Source organism: Chanodichthys erythropterus, chromosome 4 (genome assembly GCF_024489055.1).
Source record: "Chanodichthys erythropterus isolate Z2021 chromosome 4, ASM2448905v1, whole genome shotgun sequence".
In the NCBI taxonomy this organism is placed as follows: Eukaryota; Metazoa; Chordata; class Actinopteri; order Cypriniformes; family Xenocyprididae; genus Chanodichthys; species Chanodichthys erythropterus.
In genome coordinates, this window is record NC_090224.1 from 7,499,665 (window position 1) to 7,515,118 (window position 15,454).

At 37.1% G+C, this 15,454-nt stretch overlaps 2 protein-coding genes across 2 annotated transcripts; one reads left to right on the forward strand and one right to left on the reverse strand.

Annotated features, from left to right (window-relative positions):
* Positions 1 to 209: 209 nt before the first annotated feature.
* LOC137018813 (uncharacterized) lies at positions 210 to 2,789 on the forward strand. Its single transcript, XM_067383533.1, has 4 exons — positions 210 to 882; positions 1,189 to 1,304; positions 1,987 to 2,163; positions 2,253 to 2,789. Exons 1-4 carry the CDS (start codon positions 540 to 542, stop codon positions 2,787 to 2,789), a joined length of 1,173 nt encoding a protein of 390 aa, XP_067239634.1. The 5' UTR covers positions 210 to 539.
* Positions 2,395 to 4,439, reverse strand: LOC137018814 (transcription factor Adf-1-like). Its single transcript, XM_067383534.1, has 3 exons — positions 4,289 to 4,439; positions 3,797 to 3,978; positions 2,395 to 3,613 (listed from the first exon to the last, which is right to left on the reverse strand). The coding sequence occupies exons 1-3, from the start codon at positions 4,437 to 4,439 to the stop codon at positions 3,137 to 3,139; spliced, it is 810 nt and encodes a 269-aa protein (XP_067239635.1). The 3' UTR covers positions 2,395 to 3,136.
* Between the last annotated feature and the right edge of the window lie 11,015 nt (positions 4,440 to 15,454).

Below are 15,454 nucleotides of genomic sequence, written 5' to 3' on the forward strand. Positions count from 1 at the left end.
TAAAATACCCCTGAGAGAAAGTACACAGAGAGTCCATTTCCTAAGAGAAAATAAACTCCTGAACTCCGCCTGCATGCACTGACTTCAGTTATTTGCCTTGACAGTTACTTTATACTGTTGCAGCTTACTGTTCCTCTGAGATATCTATCATTTATCTACTGTAGCATCAAGGGAACAAAATGTTTGCTGTTAACTGTGTGTCTTAAGGCCGGAACACACCAAGCCGACGGCGACGAACTAGTGGCGACGAAAGCAGACTGCGGGGTCGGCTGGCGTCGGCTGGCGTCGGCAGCGTCTGGGTCCAAAGTTGCCCTGACACACCAAGCCGACGTTCGACAGCCGACGGCCAAATAGCACGTCCGTTCTGCGCCTGCGTGAGATGAAATGCCTTTCCATGCCAGCAGGTGGCAGTAGTTTGTGTTCGTTGCTATGGTTCGTTGCTAGGGAGACCGGAAGAGCTACAGGGATACAAAACATAAACAAAGGTGCATGAAAAACCAGTTCTCGCTCATCACATACGGATTCGTGTTATTTCAAAAATGTCCGACACGTTGCAAATGGCACTGGCTTTGTCAGCCCTTGGTCTTTTGCTTGTGGAAGAGGAAAAGAAGAAGCGGATGAGAAAAATACGGAGAAAGCGCACTAAATGGGTGAAACCATGGATACTCCAGAGACAGGCCCAAGGTGCTTTCCCGAACCTGTGTCGAGAGCTCGAGTTACAGGAAACTTGTGGTTTTAAAAATTTCGCTCGGCTTTTTCCCACTCAATTTCACATGTTAAAAGAACTTATTAGTCCAATCATACAGAGAACAAACACGAACTACCGGGATTGTATCTCCGTGGGGGAACGTCTGATGATTACACTACGGTTCTTGGCAACAGGTAAGGTTATTCGTTGTTTGAACATTTCATTAAAACACCTTTTCAGTTGTGTTTATTTTGGTGTATTATGAAGCATTATAAAAGTGAAAAGAATTTTATTATTTTGTATCCAGTTGTAGCCTACTTTAAAAAGACACAATGTATAAAACATTATTATGGTTGTTTGTAGCACAATGTCTTTAATAACTGATAAAAAAAATATTTGCTTTAATGTAGTGTAGTACAAATGCATTAAAAGTGTTAGATTTGACTCTGTAAAAGGTGTGGAAAATTAATAGTGGAGTTATGTGTTTGTAATCTTTGCAGGAGAAAGCTTCAAGAGCCTTTCTTACCAATTCCGGGTGGGAATGTCCACAATTCAGCAATTTGTTCCTGAAACCTGTGCAGCAATCTACCAAGTCTTAAAAGAGAAATACCTAAAGGTATACATGTATCTGTTTAATGTTTTTTGTTTTAGCCCAAAAATGAGCAATTTTTTTGATCTCTCAGATATTGTTTTAGGAGGCCTCTGATGTAGAAATTAAAGATTTTTCAGTTTTTTTACATTTTAATAAGGGTAATTTTAGGGTCTTATATTGTAGTAGATAAACTGAAAGAATAGACAGGATGGTAGACCATGTGTCGAGGGCAGAGATCTAAGTATTATCCATCAAATTATAATTTCAATGCAAATAAAATTCCACTACTACATTCAAACAATACAGTCTGGCTGGCCTATTATGCTCTCTACTTATCATACTAAAAGAACACATTCATCCCCCCAGAGCACTTACAGGTTCATATTCAAGACCATTCATACCTGTCCCTGAACAATGCAACAGGCATCTCCCCCCAAAATCCAAAACATAAAGAGCCTAATGCTGACCTATAAACACTTCTTCAACCCAATAGCATTGTGAGGACGAACAATAGAACCCATTAACTATGTAAATGTGATCTTGAGAGAAAAAAACATTTGCAGGCATTTTTTTTTAAATTTTTGAAAGTGATGTTGTAATTCTGCAGAAGTGGGCTTTGCAGGGTTAATTCAAGAATGTCAAAATCACTGAGTTATTAATGGTCTGACGAGTTAAACTAATTTCTTTTAATTATATTGTTTTTTAGTGCCCAGACACAGTGGAAGAGTGGCAGCAAGTAGCCGTTGGATTCCAGAATCAGTGGCATTTCCCAAATTGCCTGGGTGCTCTGGATGGAAAGCACATTAACATTCGTCCCCCTCCAGGATCTGGATCTAAATTCTTCAACTACAAGCATACATTCTCAATAGTGCTTATGGCACTGGTAGACAGCAACTACAGATTTCTGTATGTTGATGTGGGCTGCAACGGGCGCATTTCAGATGGTGGAGTGTTTGGGGATGCTCATTGCAGGATGCCTTGGAGAAAAGAACATCCAACATTCCTGCACCTGCACCACTTCCTGAATCAGACCAGCTGGCCCCTTACTGCATTGTGGCTGATGAGGCATTCCCCTTAAAGGAATACCTCATGAAGCCATACCCGAACCGCAAGCTGTCTGTAGAGCAACGCATATTCAATTACAGACTTTCGCGAGCTCGAAGGGTGGTTGAAAATGCATTTGGCATCCTGGCAAATCGTTTTCGCGTCCTACTAACCACCATTAATATTCAAAGCACTGCCAAAGTGGAGGACATTGTTTTGTCTTGCTGTGCTCTGCACAACTTTCTGCGCAAAGAGTGCTGTGAAGTGTACATGGCAGGAATCGACCAGGAAGAACAAGATCATGACACTGTCCCTGGAAGATGGAGAGAAGACCCTGGCCTACAGCAGGCCTCTCTGCCACGCACAACCAACAGTACAACACACGCCAAACAGCTCAGGGATAAACTGTGCCAGTACTTTAATTCGGACACCGGTGCAGTGCCCTTTCAGTGGGGCAAAATATAAGCATGTAGCAAACTTGTTTCTTTCCCCCCTTGACCTTGGTTTATGTTTTATAACAATGGTGTGAATTTGCAAAATAAAGTTTATATTTTTACATCATTGTGTTTTGTGATTTTTTTTTTACATAAAGAACAGTGAAGTACCTTTTACACAAAGTCAGTGTTTTATTTTCAAATGTGCAAAAATAGCATTAAGGTAATTTACAGAAAAATATCAACAGTTGGTATTTAAAATAAATAAAATGTACAGAAATATAAACTTTGCATAAGTACTCTAATATAACGTACAACTAAGCGTGACATATTTACTAAATGCTACAATATCTGTTTACAATTTTGCTACATAAAAAATTACAAGTGTGTATACTGATTGGAAGATGCATCCAGTGCATGGTTGTGGCCCACTGAATATTTGAAAATGCAATTATCAACCTCATGCTGGAAATGTGGCAGTAGATGTGGTGGCAAATTCCGCATTCTGTGTTCAAGATTTTTGCAGTAAGCTGAGATGGCATCATTGGTGTTTTCCTGTGATGCCAACTTTTCCAGAGTTTTGCCGATGGTGCGCATCAAGTTTGTGGATTCCTCGCTGGAGGATTCGTCTTGCATCTTCCTGCGCTTCCCTGGAGGCTTTGGTTTTATGTTGGAGCTTTGCAAATGGTCCTTTCTCATGGCTGTGGACTCAGTTCCACAGATGGTGGATTCAGCCAAGGGTGTACTTGACCGTAGGTCAGCATCACTGAAGCTGGGGTCTTCATGGGTGCCAGTCCAGGTGTCACTGTTGGTACCATCTGAGGGTGAACAGGAATCACTATCAGCCGCAGGTTCCTTAAAAAACATAAGATACAAATGTGACAAGTTAATGTAATGGCTTGACTTAATATGCGGAGTTACTTGTGAATAGACTCTTTTAAAGAAGCACTTGCCATCTTACAAAAAGCAAAATGTTTATTTTATTCTGAAATTAAACAATAAATAAATAAATAAATATAAATATATTTGTTTATTTACCATGATCATTAGATTTGAAGTGCTCTCCTTCCTTTTTGTGTGAGGCTCTAGAAACTGCAGGCGGTTCAGGATCCATTGCTGCCTGCCAGTCTTCTGAGCTCCAGAACTTCCTGAGGGTCCTTGTTTCTTATAACGCATGTATTGGGTTCGCAATGAATCCCACCGCTTCTTGAGCTCTTTTTCTGAGGGACAAAGTAAAATTTTGTAAGCATTAAGTGTTATGGCTGCTTATTTTGTCACTTTAATGAGTATTTGTTATGCCAACAAATGTTACTTTTTGCTGTATTGTTAATTATATTATTAACAATTTGATTAACTTTAATATTATTATGAAATATGAGATGCTAGCACAGCACATATTAATTACTGTCTGTTTCCATAAACAAACTTAGTTTGGTACACACAAAACACTAAAATGGTTATATTAGTTTTACTATGGACTATTGAACAATTACAAACAAGCTTTCTCAATTGCCAAAAAGGAAATCTTACCTGATATGACGAGTTTATTTTCGATCTCACGCCACAGTTCAGCTTTCAGCACACGGTTGACATAACATTTTTCCGTAATGTCATACAAACCCGGCCTTTCCTGGATCATGTTGATCAATTCGTCTTCACTTGCCTCGTTCCAGATAGCCATGTCTTTCACGTACCTAAGGTAAACAATGTGTGTTCCCTCTTGACTTCGTCGTTTACTTGCTTCGTCACTTCCGTTTTTCTTTTCTCATGCACTGGTTCGCTAGCTGAACAGCCAATCAGAATGATCATATGGCCCGACGGCCCGACGAGGTCCAACGCCGATTCAACATTTCGAATCGGCCGAAACAAAGCCGACGAGGACCAACTTCAGCCGACGGTGCAGAACACACCGAGGAAACTTAGTCGGCCGACGAAGAAAAACTGCCCGACGGCCGACCGTCGGCTTGGTGTGTTCCGGCCTTTAAGGAAATGTCAAGAATAAAAAAAAAGTGTCATTTTCTTTCAGCTTGTCTGGTTTCAGAAGAAACCCCTTTTTAATTACTCGTATATGATTATGAATGAGGCATATCTTCTCTTGTCAGAAACTTGCGAGCGGTGTGTGATTAGTGTTTGCGCATTTGGATATTTTGGCAAAGGCTTAAAGTTTGCTATGGAATTCTTTGGAGTAGCTAACCTAGTGAGCTTCCTCACTGCCTACTGCCTGCATAGGCAGAATCTTAACAGTCTTAGCAAGTGACAGACTTGGAACACTCTACATAGGCAGCAAGTTTACATGTCACAAACAGCATCTCCCAAGGGAGACTCAACTGTCAAATGAATTAAATAGAGGCTGCATCCGAAAACTTAGGCAGCTGACATGTCGCTGCCTCGTGGGCAATAGCTATGTTTCCATCCACCTATATTTATGTGCACTTTGGGATATCACATAACCTGCTGGATAGAAATGCCAAGATGAGCACAAATTCTAAAAATGCACACAAAGGTACCTCACAAAACTGATTTCGGACAGACTTCTGAGGCAGAGTAACAGTTCAGATCTACAGCAAAACATTGCAAGCTTTAATGAGAACTAAACAAATATTTAATTATTACAACAGTAATTTCTCTGCAGAAATGACATCAGAAGTGGAAAATGTTGGTCAAAAACGTACATTTACACACAAACTGAGCAGAAACCGCAACTTTCAGATGCCATCTTTCTTTTTCTAGCTCAACTGTCACCGAATGGAATGCATAGGATCATGGGATATCAAAGGCAGCGAAGCATACATCTATGCTGCCTTCAAAAATCGATGAGATGGTGTCTCAGGAGACAGGAAGTTAAGCTAACATTGGATTCAGATATGCCTTGATGCCTGTTGGAATGCATCCTCCAAAGTTTTCGGATGTAGCCAGAGTTTCATGTTAGCATGCTGCCACGCTAACAGTGTGCTGCATTCACACCATGTCAGAATTATTGTTATTACAAGATTCTGACTTGTAAAAAGATTTTACATCTTTATAGAACTCATAATTAATACATCTGAACTCAGACTTTTCAGAGAACTCCCACTTAATCCACTTGACCGCTGCACCTAATATATAAACAGTCAGCAGTAAAATGTTTCTATAATATATTAAGCAATTTTTTTCATAATATTTGTTTAAAGGTGCCATCGAACGTTTTTTTTTAACGTTTTTTTTTACAAGATGTAATATAAGTTTAAGCTGTCCCCTGAATGTGTCTGTGAAGTTTCAACTCAAAATACCCCATAGATTTTTTTAAATACATTTTTTTAACTGCCTATTTTGGGGCATAATTAGAAATGCACCGATTCAGGTTGCGGCCCCTTTAATTCCTCACACTCCCCACCCCCGTAGCTCACGCTTGCCTTTAACAGTGTAAACAAAGTTCACACAGTTAATAGAACCCTCAAAATGGATCTTTACAAGATGTTCGTCATGCATGCTGCATGCATACATCAGATCATGTGAGTACAGTATTTATTTGGATGTTTACATTTGATTCTGAATGAGTTTGATAGTGCTCTGTGGCTAAAGCTAACATTACACACTGTTGGAGAGATTTATAAAGAATGAAGTGTTTATGAATTATACAGACTGCAAGTGTTATAAATGAAAATAGCAACAGCTCTTGTCTCCAAGAATACAGTAATAAACGATGGTAACTTTAACCACATTTAACAGTACATTAGCAACATGCTACCGAAACATTTAGAAAGACAATTTACAAATATCACTAAAAATATCATGATATCATGGATCATGTCAGTTATTATTGCTCCATCTGCCATTTTTCGCTGTTTTCCTTGCTTGCTTACCTAGTCTGATGATTCAGTTGTGCACAGATCCAGATGTTAATACTGGCTGCCCTTGTGTAATGCCTTGAACATGGGCTGGCATATGCAAATATTGGGGGGCGCACATATTAATGATCCTGACTGTTACGTAACAGTCAGTGTTATGTTGAGATTCACCTGTTTTCCGGAGGTCTTTTAAACAAATGAGATTTATATAAGAAGGAGGAAACAATGGTGTTTGAGACTCACTGTATGTCACTTCCATGTACTAAACTCTTGTTATTCAACTATGCCAAGGTAAATTCAATTTTCCATTCAATGGCACCTTTAATAATTCCTATAATTGACTATTGTTAGTTTTTTAGTAATGCAAAAATAATCTGAAAATAAATGAAAGGCATACTGTAGCTGAATAACTATCTAATTCCCTGTGAAATAAACTATACATTTATAAATAAGATATTTGCATTAATTGTTATATTGTGGTTTGGTCTGTTGATTACTCAAATCACACAAATTCATTTTGGCATTAATATTGTTGCCATAGAAATGTATAATTCCAAGGACATGAACAACTCATAGAGTTATAGAATGTTGTCATCTAGTAGTTACGTTAATTATGGCATGGTATGAATGCTGCATAATATATATTCCTTGACATATCCTGTTTAATTGTTTAAAGATTTTTTTTTTTTTTGTCATGATGAATTCTGGGATACATTTTTCCTGAAGCACACCACGCTCCCTTTTGATGCTGCCTTGGTAGGCTTCACACTGTTTAGCACAAAGCAAGTGTACACTTAGCCTCAATGATACAGCACAAGAGCACATCCTCTCCTCATCAGCTCTCATTTTCATGACATGCAGTTTGAAAATCAAAAGCTTTTAAGAAAAAAAAAAAAAAAATAGATTTACACAATGATGGTGCAGGCAGTCGTCATGGTTACAGACTGAGTAAGTGTGGGAGACCTTGCTGGTAGTTTTGCTGTGTGGGTTGAGACATTGCTTCCTGTGAAGCAATCAGTTGTGGAAGCTCTACATTGGGTCTGTAGCCCCCTCACCTCAGTGTTTATGGGTACTGAAGCAGGAGACGCTCAGTTAGAGTCAAAAGTCAATACAAACCGAGCACTGCAGTGTGAAGAGCGCGCTGAAACTGCTCAGTGCCATTTTTACCTATATGCGATTTTTGCAACAAAAGCAAGAATGGCTTTTGTTTAACACAAAACATGGCCAGGTGTTTTGCATGACAATATAATTCAGTGTGTGTGCACATCACAGGAGGAATAGACATGTAAGAGCCCCAAATCATTTTCAGAACAGTCTCTCCTGGGGTAAGCAGATGCGCTTCACTTTAATGAAATTACACGCGGAATTAGAGCTTGGATCAGGAAGCTTGGGGCGAGAGTGGGGGCTCAGGCCCCCCAGCATCCTCTGGAAGCAGCGGATTAATGCTCAGGAGAGGCTGGGAATCTCCGTGGCAACCGTGGGGATGGGCTAGAGTTGGGAGACGCTTATCAGCTCGAAAGAGCTAAAGGAAGCAGGAATGGGAAGTCTATGATGTTGAAGTCCCATTGAAGGCTGAGAAGCATGAATATTCATTTCAGACGCTGCTCTCGCCTCCTTCGTATGACATTGCTCTCATGTTATCTCTTTACTTTCTTTCACTCTTTTTCTGTCTGCCAGTTTATAGAATATCTTATCCTCCTTTTCCCAGGCTTCCCATGTGATGTTTTGCAAAGTGTTTGCTACGTCCTCTGTTTGTCCATGAGCAAAGTTGGATTTTAAAAATGTCCTGATTGCTCTCACAGTTTTGAGATGTGAAACTCAACTTTAAAACTGTGAAAAGGCCTTTTTACAAGTCCTCCTGGGAGGTTTGTGCTTCGGAAGTCATTATGTGCATTAAACTGATTTTGGCTGAAGAAAATATTTTTTTCTCTTTTTCACTCAGGGAAATTTTAGTGTGAGTGAAACAGAATGAATTAGCATTATTTTCTGGTAAGCTTAATCACTGTCCATCAACAGTACACAAATTGCGTAAATTATACTGATGACATTCCGAATTACAACATGTTGTGGTTTTGTTTGTTTGTTTGTTTGTTTGTTTGTTTTTTTCAGAAACAATTTTTTTTTTTAAGAATGAATTTTCCTATTTAATTTTTTTCCAATTAAAGCTTTTTTCCAATTAAAGCTATAGCCTTTTCTCACAGCAGCTGGAATTATTAAATGTATTGTAATCCAGAAAGGTCCAAATGACAATCATCAGTGACAACTGGAGATTCACCCGTAGTCAAAAGCAAAAGACTTGAAATTGAAATCTAAATGTAACGCTAATACACAATAAATACACATAGTCACGCAATGATGATGTTGTTAACATTAATGATTTGAGAACAAAGTATAACAGTAATAATAATATGCACGGTTTGGCGTGATCCGAGCTAAGCAATCATTAGATTTAATCACCATTGGCAGCGTGATTTATTGTAGGCCTAATGCTTTTTTCCTCAGTTTGTTCAGAACAAAAGTGGCAGATTTGTTACTTGTTCAGATGACATTTTCTGGTGAAAATTCTTATTTTGGTCATACTTCCAAGATGTAGAATCTATGTTTCTGAAGTACAGTATCCACACCGATGTGTTGACTGATACCAAACATTCTATTCATCCGCACGATCATGCCGATGCACAACGCACGTAAAGATAATAATTCCGCATATAATTGTGATTGCAGGTTTCAAACAGAGAAAGAGGCAAAACTTCCGGACTGCAGCTTTATATTCTATTTTCCCAATGAAATCTTAATGGTGGTGTTACCTTGCATTGTGTTTTCACTAAGGTAAAAAAATAAATAAATATTCTCTTATTCTCTGCAACATTTTATTTGCAGAGTGGAGACTCTGTACCTTACAAGGCCACTAAGTCCATATAGGCCTATAAAATAAACATAACATTGTGAATATTTGGGAGAAAAACATTATTGTAGAAAATAGCACTCACATCCAGTCAGCTATCTTTTGATTGATATCAATTTTGTCACTATGCACAACATTACATGAGTTGGATACAATTTGTTTTTTTTTTTATATACAGTAAATTAAAGTGATAATTTAATTCAGGAGTGATGCTGTTAAATTCCAAAGTGTTAAAAACAGCAAAAAATAGTGTTGTTTCCTTTTTGGACCATCATTTTCCACTTTAAATATAGCAGTTGGTCAAAATGATCATTTAATGTTAGTTGAAGAAATAATACACATTGTTTCAAAGCAGCTTTACAGAAAATCATGATGTTAAAGGAATAGTTCACTTTAAAATGAAAACTACCCCAAGCTTTACTCACCCTCATCCTTTGGTTTATATGACTTTCTTCTTTCTGATGAACACAATTGGAGTTATATTAATAAATATCCTGATGCATCCAAGCTTTATAATGGCAGTGAATGGGAAACAATGAATATGAAGCTGAAGAAAGTGCATCCATCCATCATAAACATACTTGAAACTGCTCTGGGGGGTTAATAAAGGCCTTCTGAAGGGAAGCAATGAATTTATGTAAGAAAAATATCCATATTTAACAAGTTATACAGTAAAATATCTAGCTTCCACCAGACCGCTTTCCATTCAGCTTAGGAAGAAACTGTAACGCCTCTCGCAGTTCAAAACGCTTACACTACATCCTACAGCTTCTGTATTCAACTTACGGAAAAAACGCAATGTCAGTTAAACTTTCTTCATAAGTTGAATACAGAAGGCGGTCTGGTGGATACACAAATGCATCACTTTTCTTCAGAAGGCCTTTATTAAAGGATTAGTTCACTTTCAAATTAAAATTTCCTGATAATTTACTCACCCCCATGTCATCCAAGATGTTCATGTCTTTCTTTCTTCAGTCAAAAAGAAATTAAGGTTTTTGATGAAAACATTCCAGGATTTTTCTCCATATAGTGGACTTCAATTGAGCCCAAATGGTTGAAGGTCAAAATTGCAGTTTACAGCGATCCCAGACGAGAAATATGGGTCTTACATACAGAAATCATCGCTCTTAAATTTTATACGTTTTAACCATAAATGCTCATCTTGAACTAGCTCTCTTCTTCTTCTCTATTTGAATTCCAGCAGTGTAGACACTGCAAAGTGTATTACTGCCCTCCACAGGTCAAAGTTTGAACTAAATTGTCATATACAATATGCTAGTGCAAGAATATAACAATTAGTTCAAACTTTAAACTGTGGAGGGCAGTAATACACCTAGCAGTGTCTACACTGCCGAAATTCTAATAGAGAAGAAGAGAGCTAGTTCAAGATGAGCATTTATTGTTAAAACATATATTTTGTTTTTGTTTTGTTTTTTTAGAAAATGAGCGATGGTTTCTCTAGATAAGTCCCGTATTCCTCATCTGGGATTGCGTAGAACCCTTTGAAGCTGCACTGAAACTGTAATTTTGACCTTCAACCATTTGGGCTCCACTGAAGTCCACTATAAGGAGAATAATCCTGGAATGTTTTCATCAAAAACCTTCATTTCTTTTCGACTGAAGAAAAAAAGACATGAACATCTTGGATGACAAGGGGGTGAGTAAATTATCAGGAAATTTTAATTTGAAAATAAACCAATCTTTTAACCCCCGGAGCCATGTGGAGTACGTTTATGATGGATGGATGGATGGATGGATGGATGGATGGATGGATGGATGGATGGATGGATGGATGGATGGATGGATGGATGGATGGATGGATGCACTTGAGCTTCATACTCATTTCCTGTTCACTGCCATAAGCTTGGACGCATCAGGATATTTATTAATATAACTCGATTGTGTTCATCAGAACGAATAAAGTCACATACACCTAGGATGACTTGCAGGTGTGTAAAGCTTGGGTTAATTTTCATTCTAAAGTGAACTAATCCTTTAATGTTTTTTTATACCTTAATATAGTCACAATTATCAGATTTGAGCTGTTTACATTCTGCAATTATATAAACAATTAAGAAGTTGAGATTTGCTAAATAGTATATATCACTTTATGTAAGTATACTGTAAATATGTGGATAAAGTTGGAACAACTAATTTATTCAACTTAATATATATAGAGAGAGAATTGCCCGACAACATAGTTTAAATTTTCACAATCAACAATTACAGTAGTTTCCCAGTAAAGATCACATTTTAAAGTGTAAAATATAGGGTCAATTATTATTTTTGCTCTCAGAGCCCTGTTCTTCTACTGATTCACAAGTAGTGTATAAAGGAGGGTTTCTCATTGCAGTAAGATGTTGATGATTGTTTCATATGTTAACATTGTTCAAGCATTCCTTGGTAGCTGCTTGCTGGCTTGGCAAACAACTCATGCTTATGAATGCAACACAAAATGACCTGAGGTCAAAATATTTGCATTAACAAAAAATATTGTGATGCTTTGAGAAATGAGACTGCAAATTTATTTCTCATATATTTCCATGTATGCAAATTGTTAACTGACTTATTGGAAAATATGCCATACTTGGCTCCAGCTATAATTATAAAACTCATCTACTATCTTGCTAATCTTTAATAATAAAACTCATTTATCTATCACAGCTATAAAAATCAAAAGCAGCATTTCACGCTATACTGTAGCTCTAACAGTCTCTTCATCTTTCTGGCCTAAATGAACCATTATCAAGACTGGGGCATTTTTCTCATCAGCTCTGAGAGAAAGCAAGACTTGGGGTTTATTTTGCTGCTTGTATTGACCCATGGTTCAGTTCCTCAGGGAAAAGGGGCTAAGTGTTAGATGACTTTGCCTTAAAGGAACCCTTTCCTCAGTATCACAGGCCGTAGACACACTTATTTGATCGCCTAAATCTCTTCACTATCCCCACATTTTCTCTCCATACACTGTTAGAGAAAGAATGAGGGAAAGAACGAGTAAGGAAGCGGCAAACAAAACCAATATGCGACTGGTTACCCTGCTGGTCAGTGCAATGCAAACAGACTCTGGTGAGAAACTCCATTACTGATAATGGTCTGTGTTTGTGCCGGCTGTTGAAGAATCAGCATGGCTAATTGACCTTGCTGAGTCTCAGCAGGCAGTGGGCTCCGTGTCAGCAGAGCAGGGAAGGACATTATCTGATTTCACACAGTTTGATGCGCTCAATGACACGCAGAATGACTGTTGCTTCTGTGAAATCATACGACAAATATTCAGAGAATGAGGGCAAGAGAAATATATCCAAGAAAGCGAAATATATAAGCTATGGTATTTAAGATTAGAATAATGGATATGCTTTCAAACATACAGAATGTCTCCAGGATTGTGCAATGGCTGATATATCCAGGATTCAACATATCTTTTTTTTTTTTTTTTTCCAGTACTTTTAATTCTACTACACATTGGACTTCTGGGAGCTCTTATTACTCCCAGTACTCTGTGCTTTGCCTTGAAAGGTGTAAATTGATCTGTTGCCTTCAGGATTTGAGGTGAGAGTGATTGAAAGCACTGCAGATGAGTCACTTTCCAGATATAACCGAGCAGCCTGTTCTTTGAATCTCTCTCCGATGGAAAGATGTCATTCCAGGACAAACAACATTTAGATGCTGTGTCCATCTATTTTCATCATGTAAAATAAGGTTACTAACTTAAGTTGATTGGCTCGGCACACTGCTTTATAGACTGTCAGTTTTGCAACACATTCACCTTGAGGAAAGACTGTTTTGAATTTGAATGAACTAATTTTGCATTTTCTAATGAATTTGGTAAGAGAAAAAATGCACAAGATCAATACAGCGAGGATTAACAATAGACATTTACAAATAACAAACTGATTAAGTACAGAAGAAAATTGTGAACTGTGTGAACTGAATTAATAAAATAGCTTACATATGTTGTTAGTGTCATGTATTATTGCAAACTAGAGTGTAAAATTTAAAAGAGAATGAATTTCCTTAATGGAATCAGTCATGCTTGTCATGATGTTGCAACTCAATTTAGTCAATATAGTAGCAAGATAGAAAACTAAATGGGTGAATTCTCATATATTCAGCTCTCACAGATGGTGGATAACTGATGCTACATTGGGATGGGCTGTGCAGCCGTTATCGAAAATAACCTGTAGAAGCAGCAGGTTCCAGAGAGAAATGCTGCCAAGAAATACTTCCTTTTCTCCACTAATCTCATTCAAACTACCTGTCACGTTCGGATGACTGCTAGTGCTAAATTGCTTACAGTTTTTACTGATAAGAAGCATATGTGATAAAAAGACTCAGTTTGACTCTCCAGGGTGATTTGATGAGTCCTGAATGAATGCTAATGAATTTTATTCACTTTAGTTTAGAATTAAAAATCTAAGCCCAGATATTCCACTATGAATTTTGCGATATTCGCTTATGCTTATATAGGTCAGCTGTTCCGATTGCAATCATAATATCGCATCAATATGTTTGATCCTTGTATCAATGTGTGTGTTTCATTTATCAAAATGCAATTATGATTTCAATGCAGTTTTGAACTTTGCATCACAGGGGGCCACAAGGGGGCGCTAGGTAGTCGGGGGTGGGGGGTGGACAGACTAAAAAGATTATTGTGAAAAGCGCTTAAATCTGAGCTGAAAATGTCTTATATATATATATATATATATATATATATATATATATATATATATATTGTATTATATATATATATATATATATATATATATATATATTGTATTATATATTAATATCTTATATATCTAAAAAAAAAATATATATATATATATATATATATATATATATATATATATATATATATATATATATATATATATATATGTTGTCAACTTAAAATGTTTCCAGATAAAATGTATTTAAAAATATTTTAATATGTTGGCTGTAGTACAATGAAATTATAAAACTAATTAATGTCATCCTTACTATATCTTTCTGAATAAATGGCTTTATTTTAGGAAGTCACAGTGAAATCAGGATATTTCCATGGCATTAAAAAATATTATCCTCCCCACCCACATAATACTGAAATATTGTCCTTGAGAATCGCAAACAGACATCTCTGAGTGACTCTCAGTTGTGCTGCATTTCAATTAATTTGACACATCACCATCAGTCTTCACCAATCCACAATTAATGAGTGTCATTTACAGAGTTCTTTGGAGATTCTGAGTCACATTTCACATAATGATGAAAAGGGGTTGAGCCAAGTCTCATGTTGATTAAGATGAGCAAATGAGTAATGACCATATGCCATATAAATAATGTTCATGGTGTGAATGGCTGTCATAGTTTATTTGTGAAATTTCTTGCTAGCTAGCTAACAGAACTCTTTAACAACAAGTAAACATTAACATTTTGGTGCCGGCTAACAGTAATTAGTTGATAAAAACAGGTTGATGGGGTAATTTTCATAAGACTTGACACATCAACACTAAACTCAAGTAATGTTTTCCAACCCAGTCTTGAAAACTTGTCTGTGGTGACATTTCTGCAAAACTGCAGTACCACGTTGGCAGTATGGTAATGAAATGTCGACTTTATTTTTAAGGTGATGTAAGTAATAACTGTAAATTATGCATAATAGCAACTAACCCTAACATGTTGTTAATTAATACTACTCAGTACTTTTTATTACAATTTTAATGTTATTACAATTTTAATGCTCTGTTGCATTTGAAAATAATGTACCTCCTACACTAAACCTAAACAACAGTTAACAAATACAAATGAGAGACGATAAATGCATTTACTAAAGCAACCAAGCCATTTTTGCCGGCTTCTACAAGTCTTTGATGTCTTCTATCAAATGTCATGTCTCATGTTTGATGGGACGTTTACCCAAGCACTCTACACCGCAAGTGCAATACTATAACGGAGTTTACTATATCAGAAAACCCATACATATGGAAC

Excerpts from the sequence above, each read along its gene's own strand:
- LOC137018814 (XM_067383534.1), bottom strand. The coding sequence starts at position 4,439 with ATGGCTATCTGGAACGAGGCAAGTGAAGACGAATTGATCAACATGATC. Across the intron at positions 3,979-4,288 it reads AAATAAACTCGTCATATCAG|AAAAAGAGCTCAAGAAGCGG; the intron begins GTAAGATTTCCT and ends TTTGTCCCTCAG. Across the intron at positions 3,614-3,796 it reads CTTCAAATCTAATGATCATG|GAACCTGCGGCTGATAGTGA; the intron begins GTAAATAAACAA and ends ATGTTTTTTAAG.
- LOC137018813 (XM_067383533.1), top strand. The coding sequence starts at position 540 with ATGTCCGACACGTTGCAAATGGCACTGGCTTTGTCAGCCCTTGGTCTT. Across the intron at positions 1,305-1,986 it reads TAAAAGAGAAATACCTAAAG|TGCCCAGACACAGTGGAAGA; the intron begins GTATACATGTAT and ends ATTGTTTTTTAG. Across the intron at positions 2,164-2,252 it reads CAATAGTGCTTATGGCACTG|GATGCCTTGGAGAAAAGAAC; the intron begins GTAGACAGCAAC and ends TGCTCATTGCAG.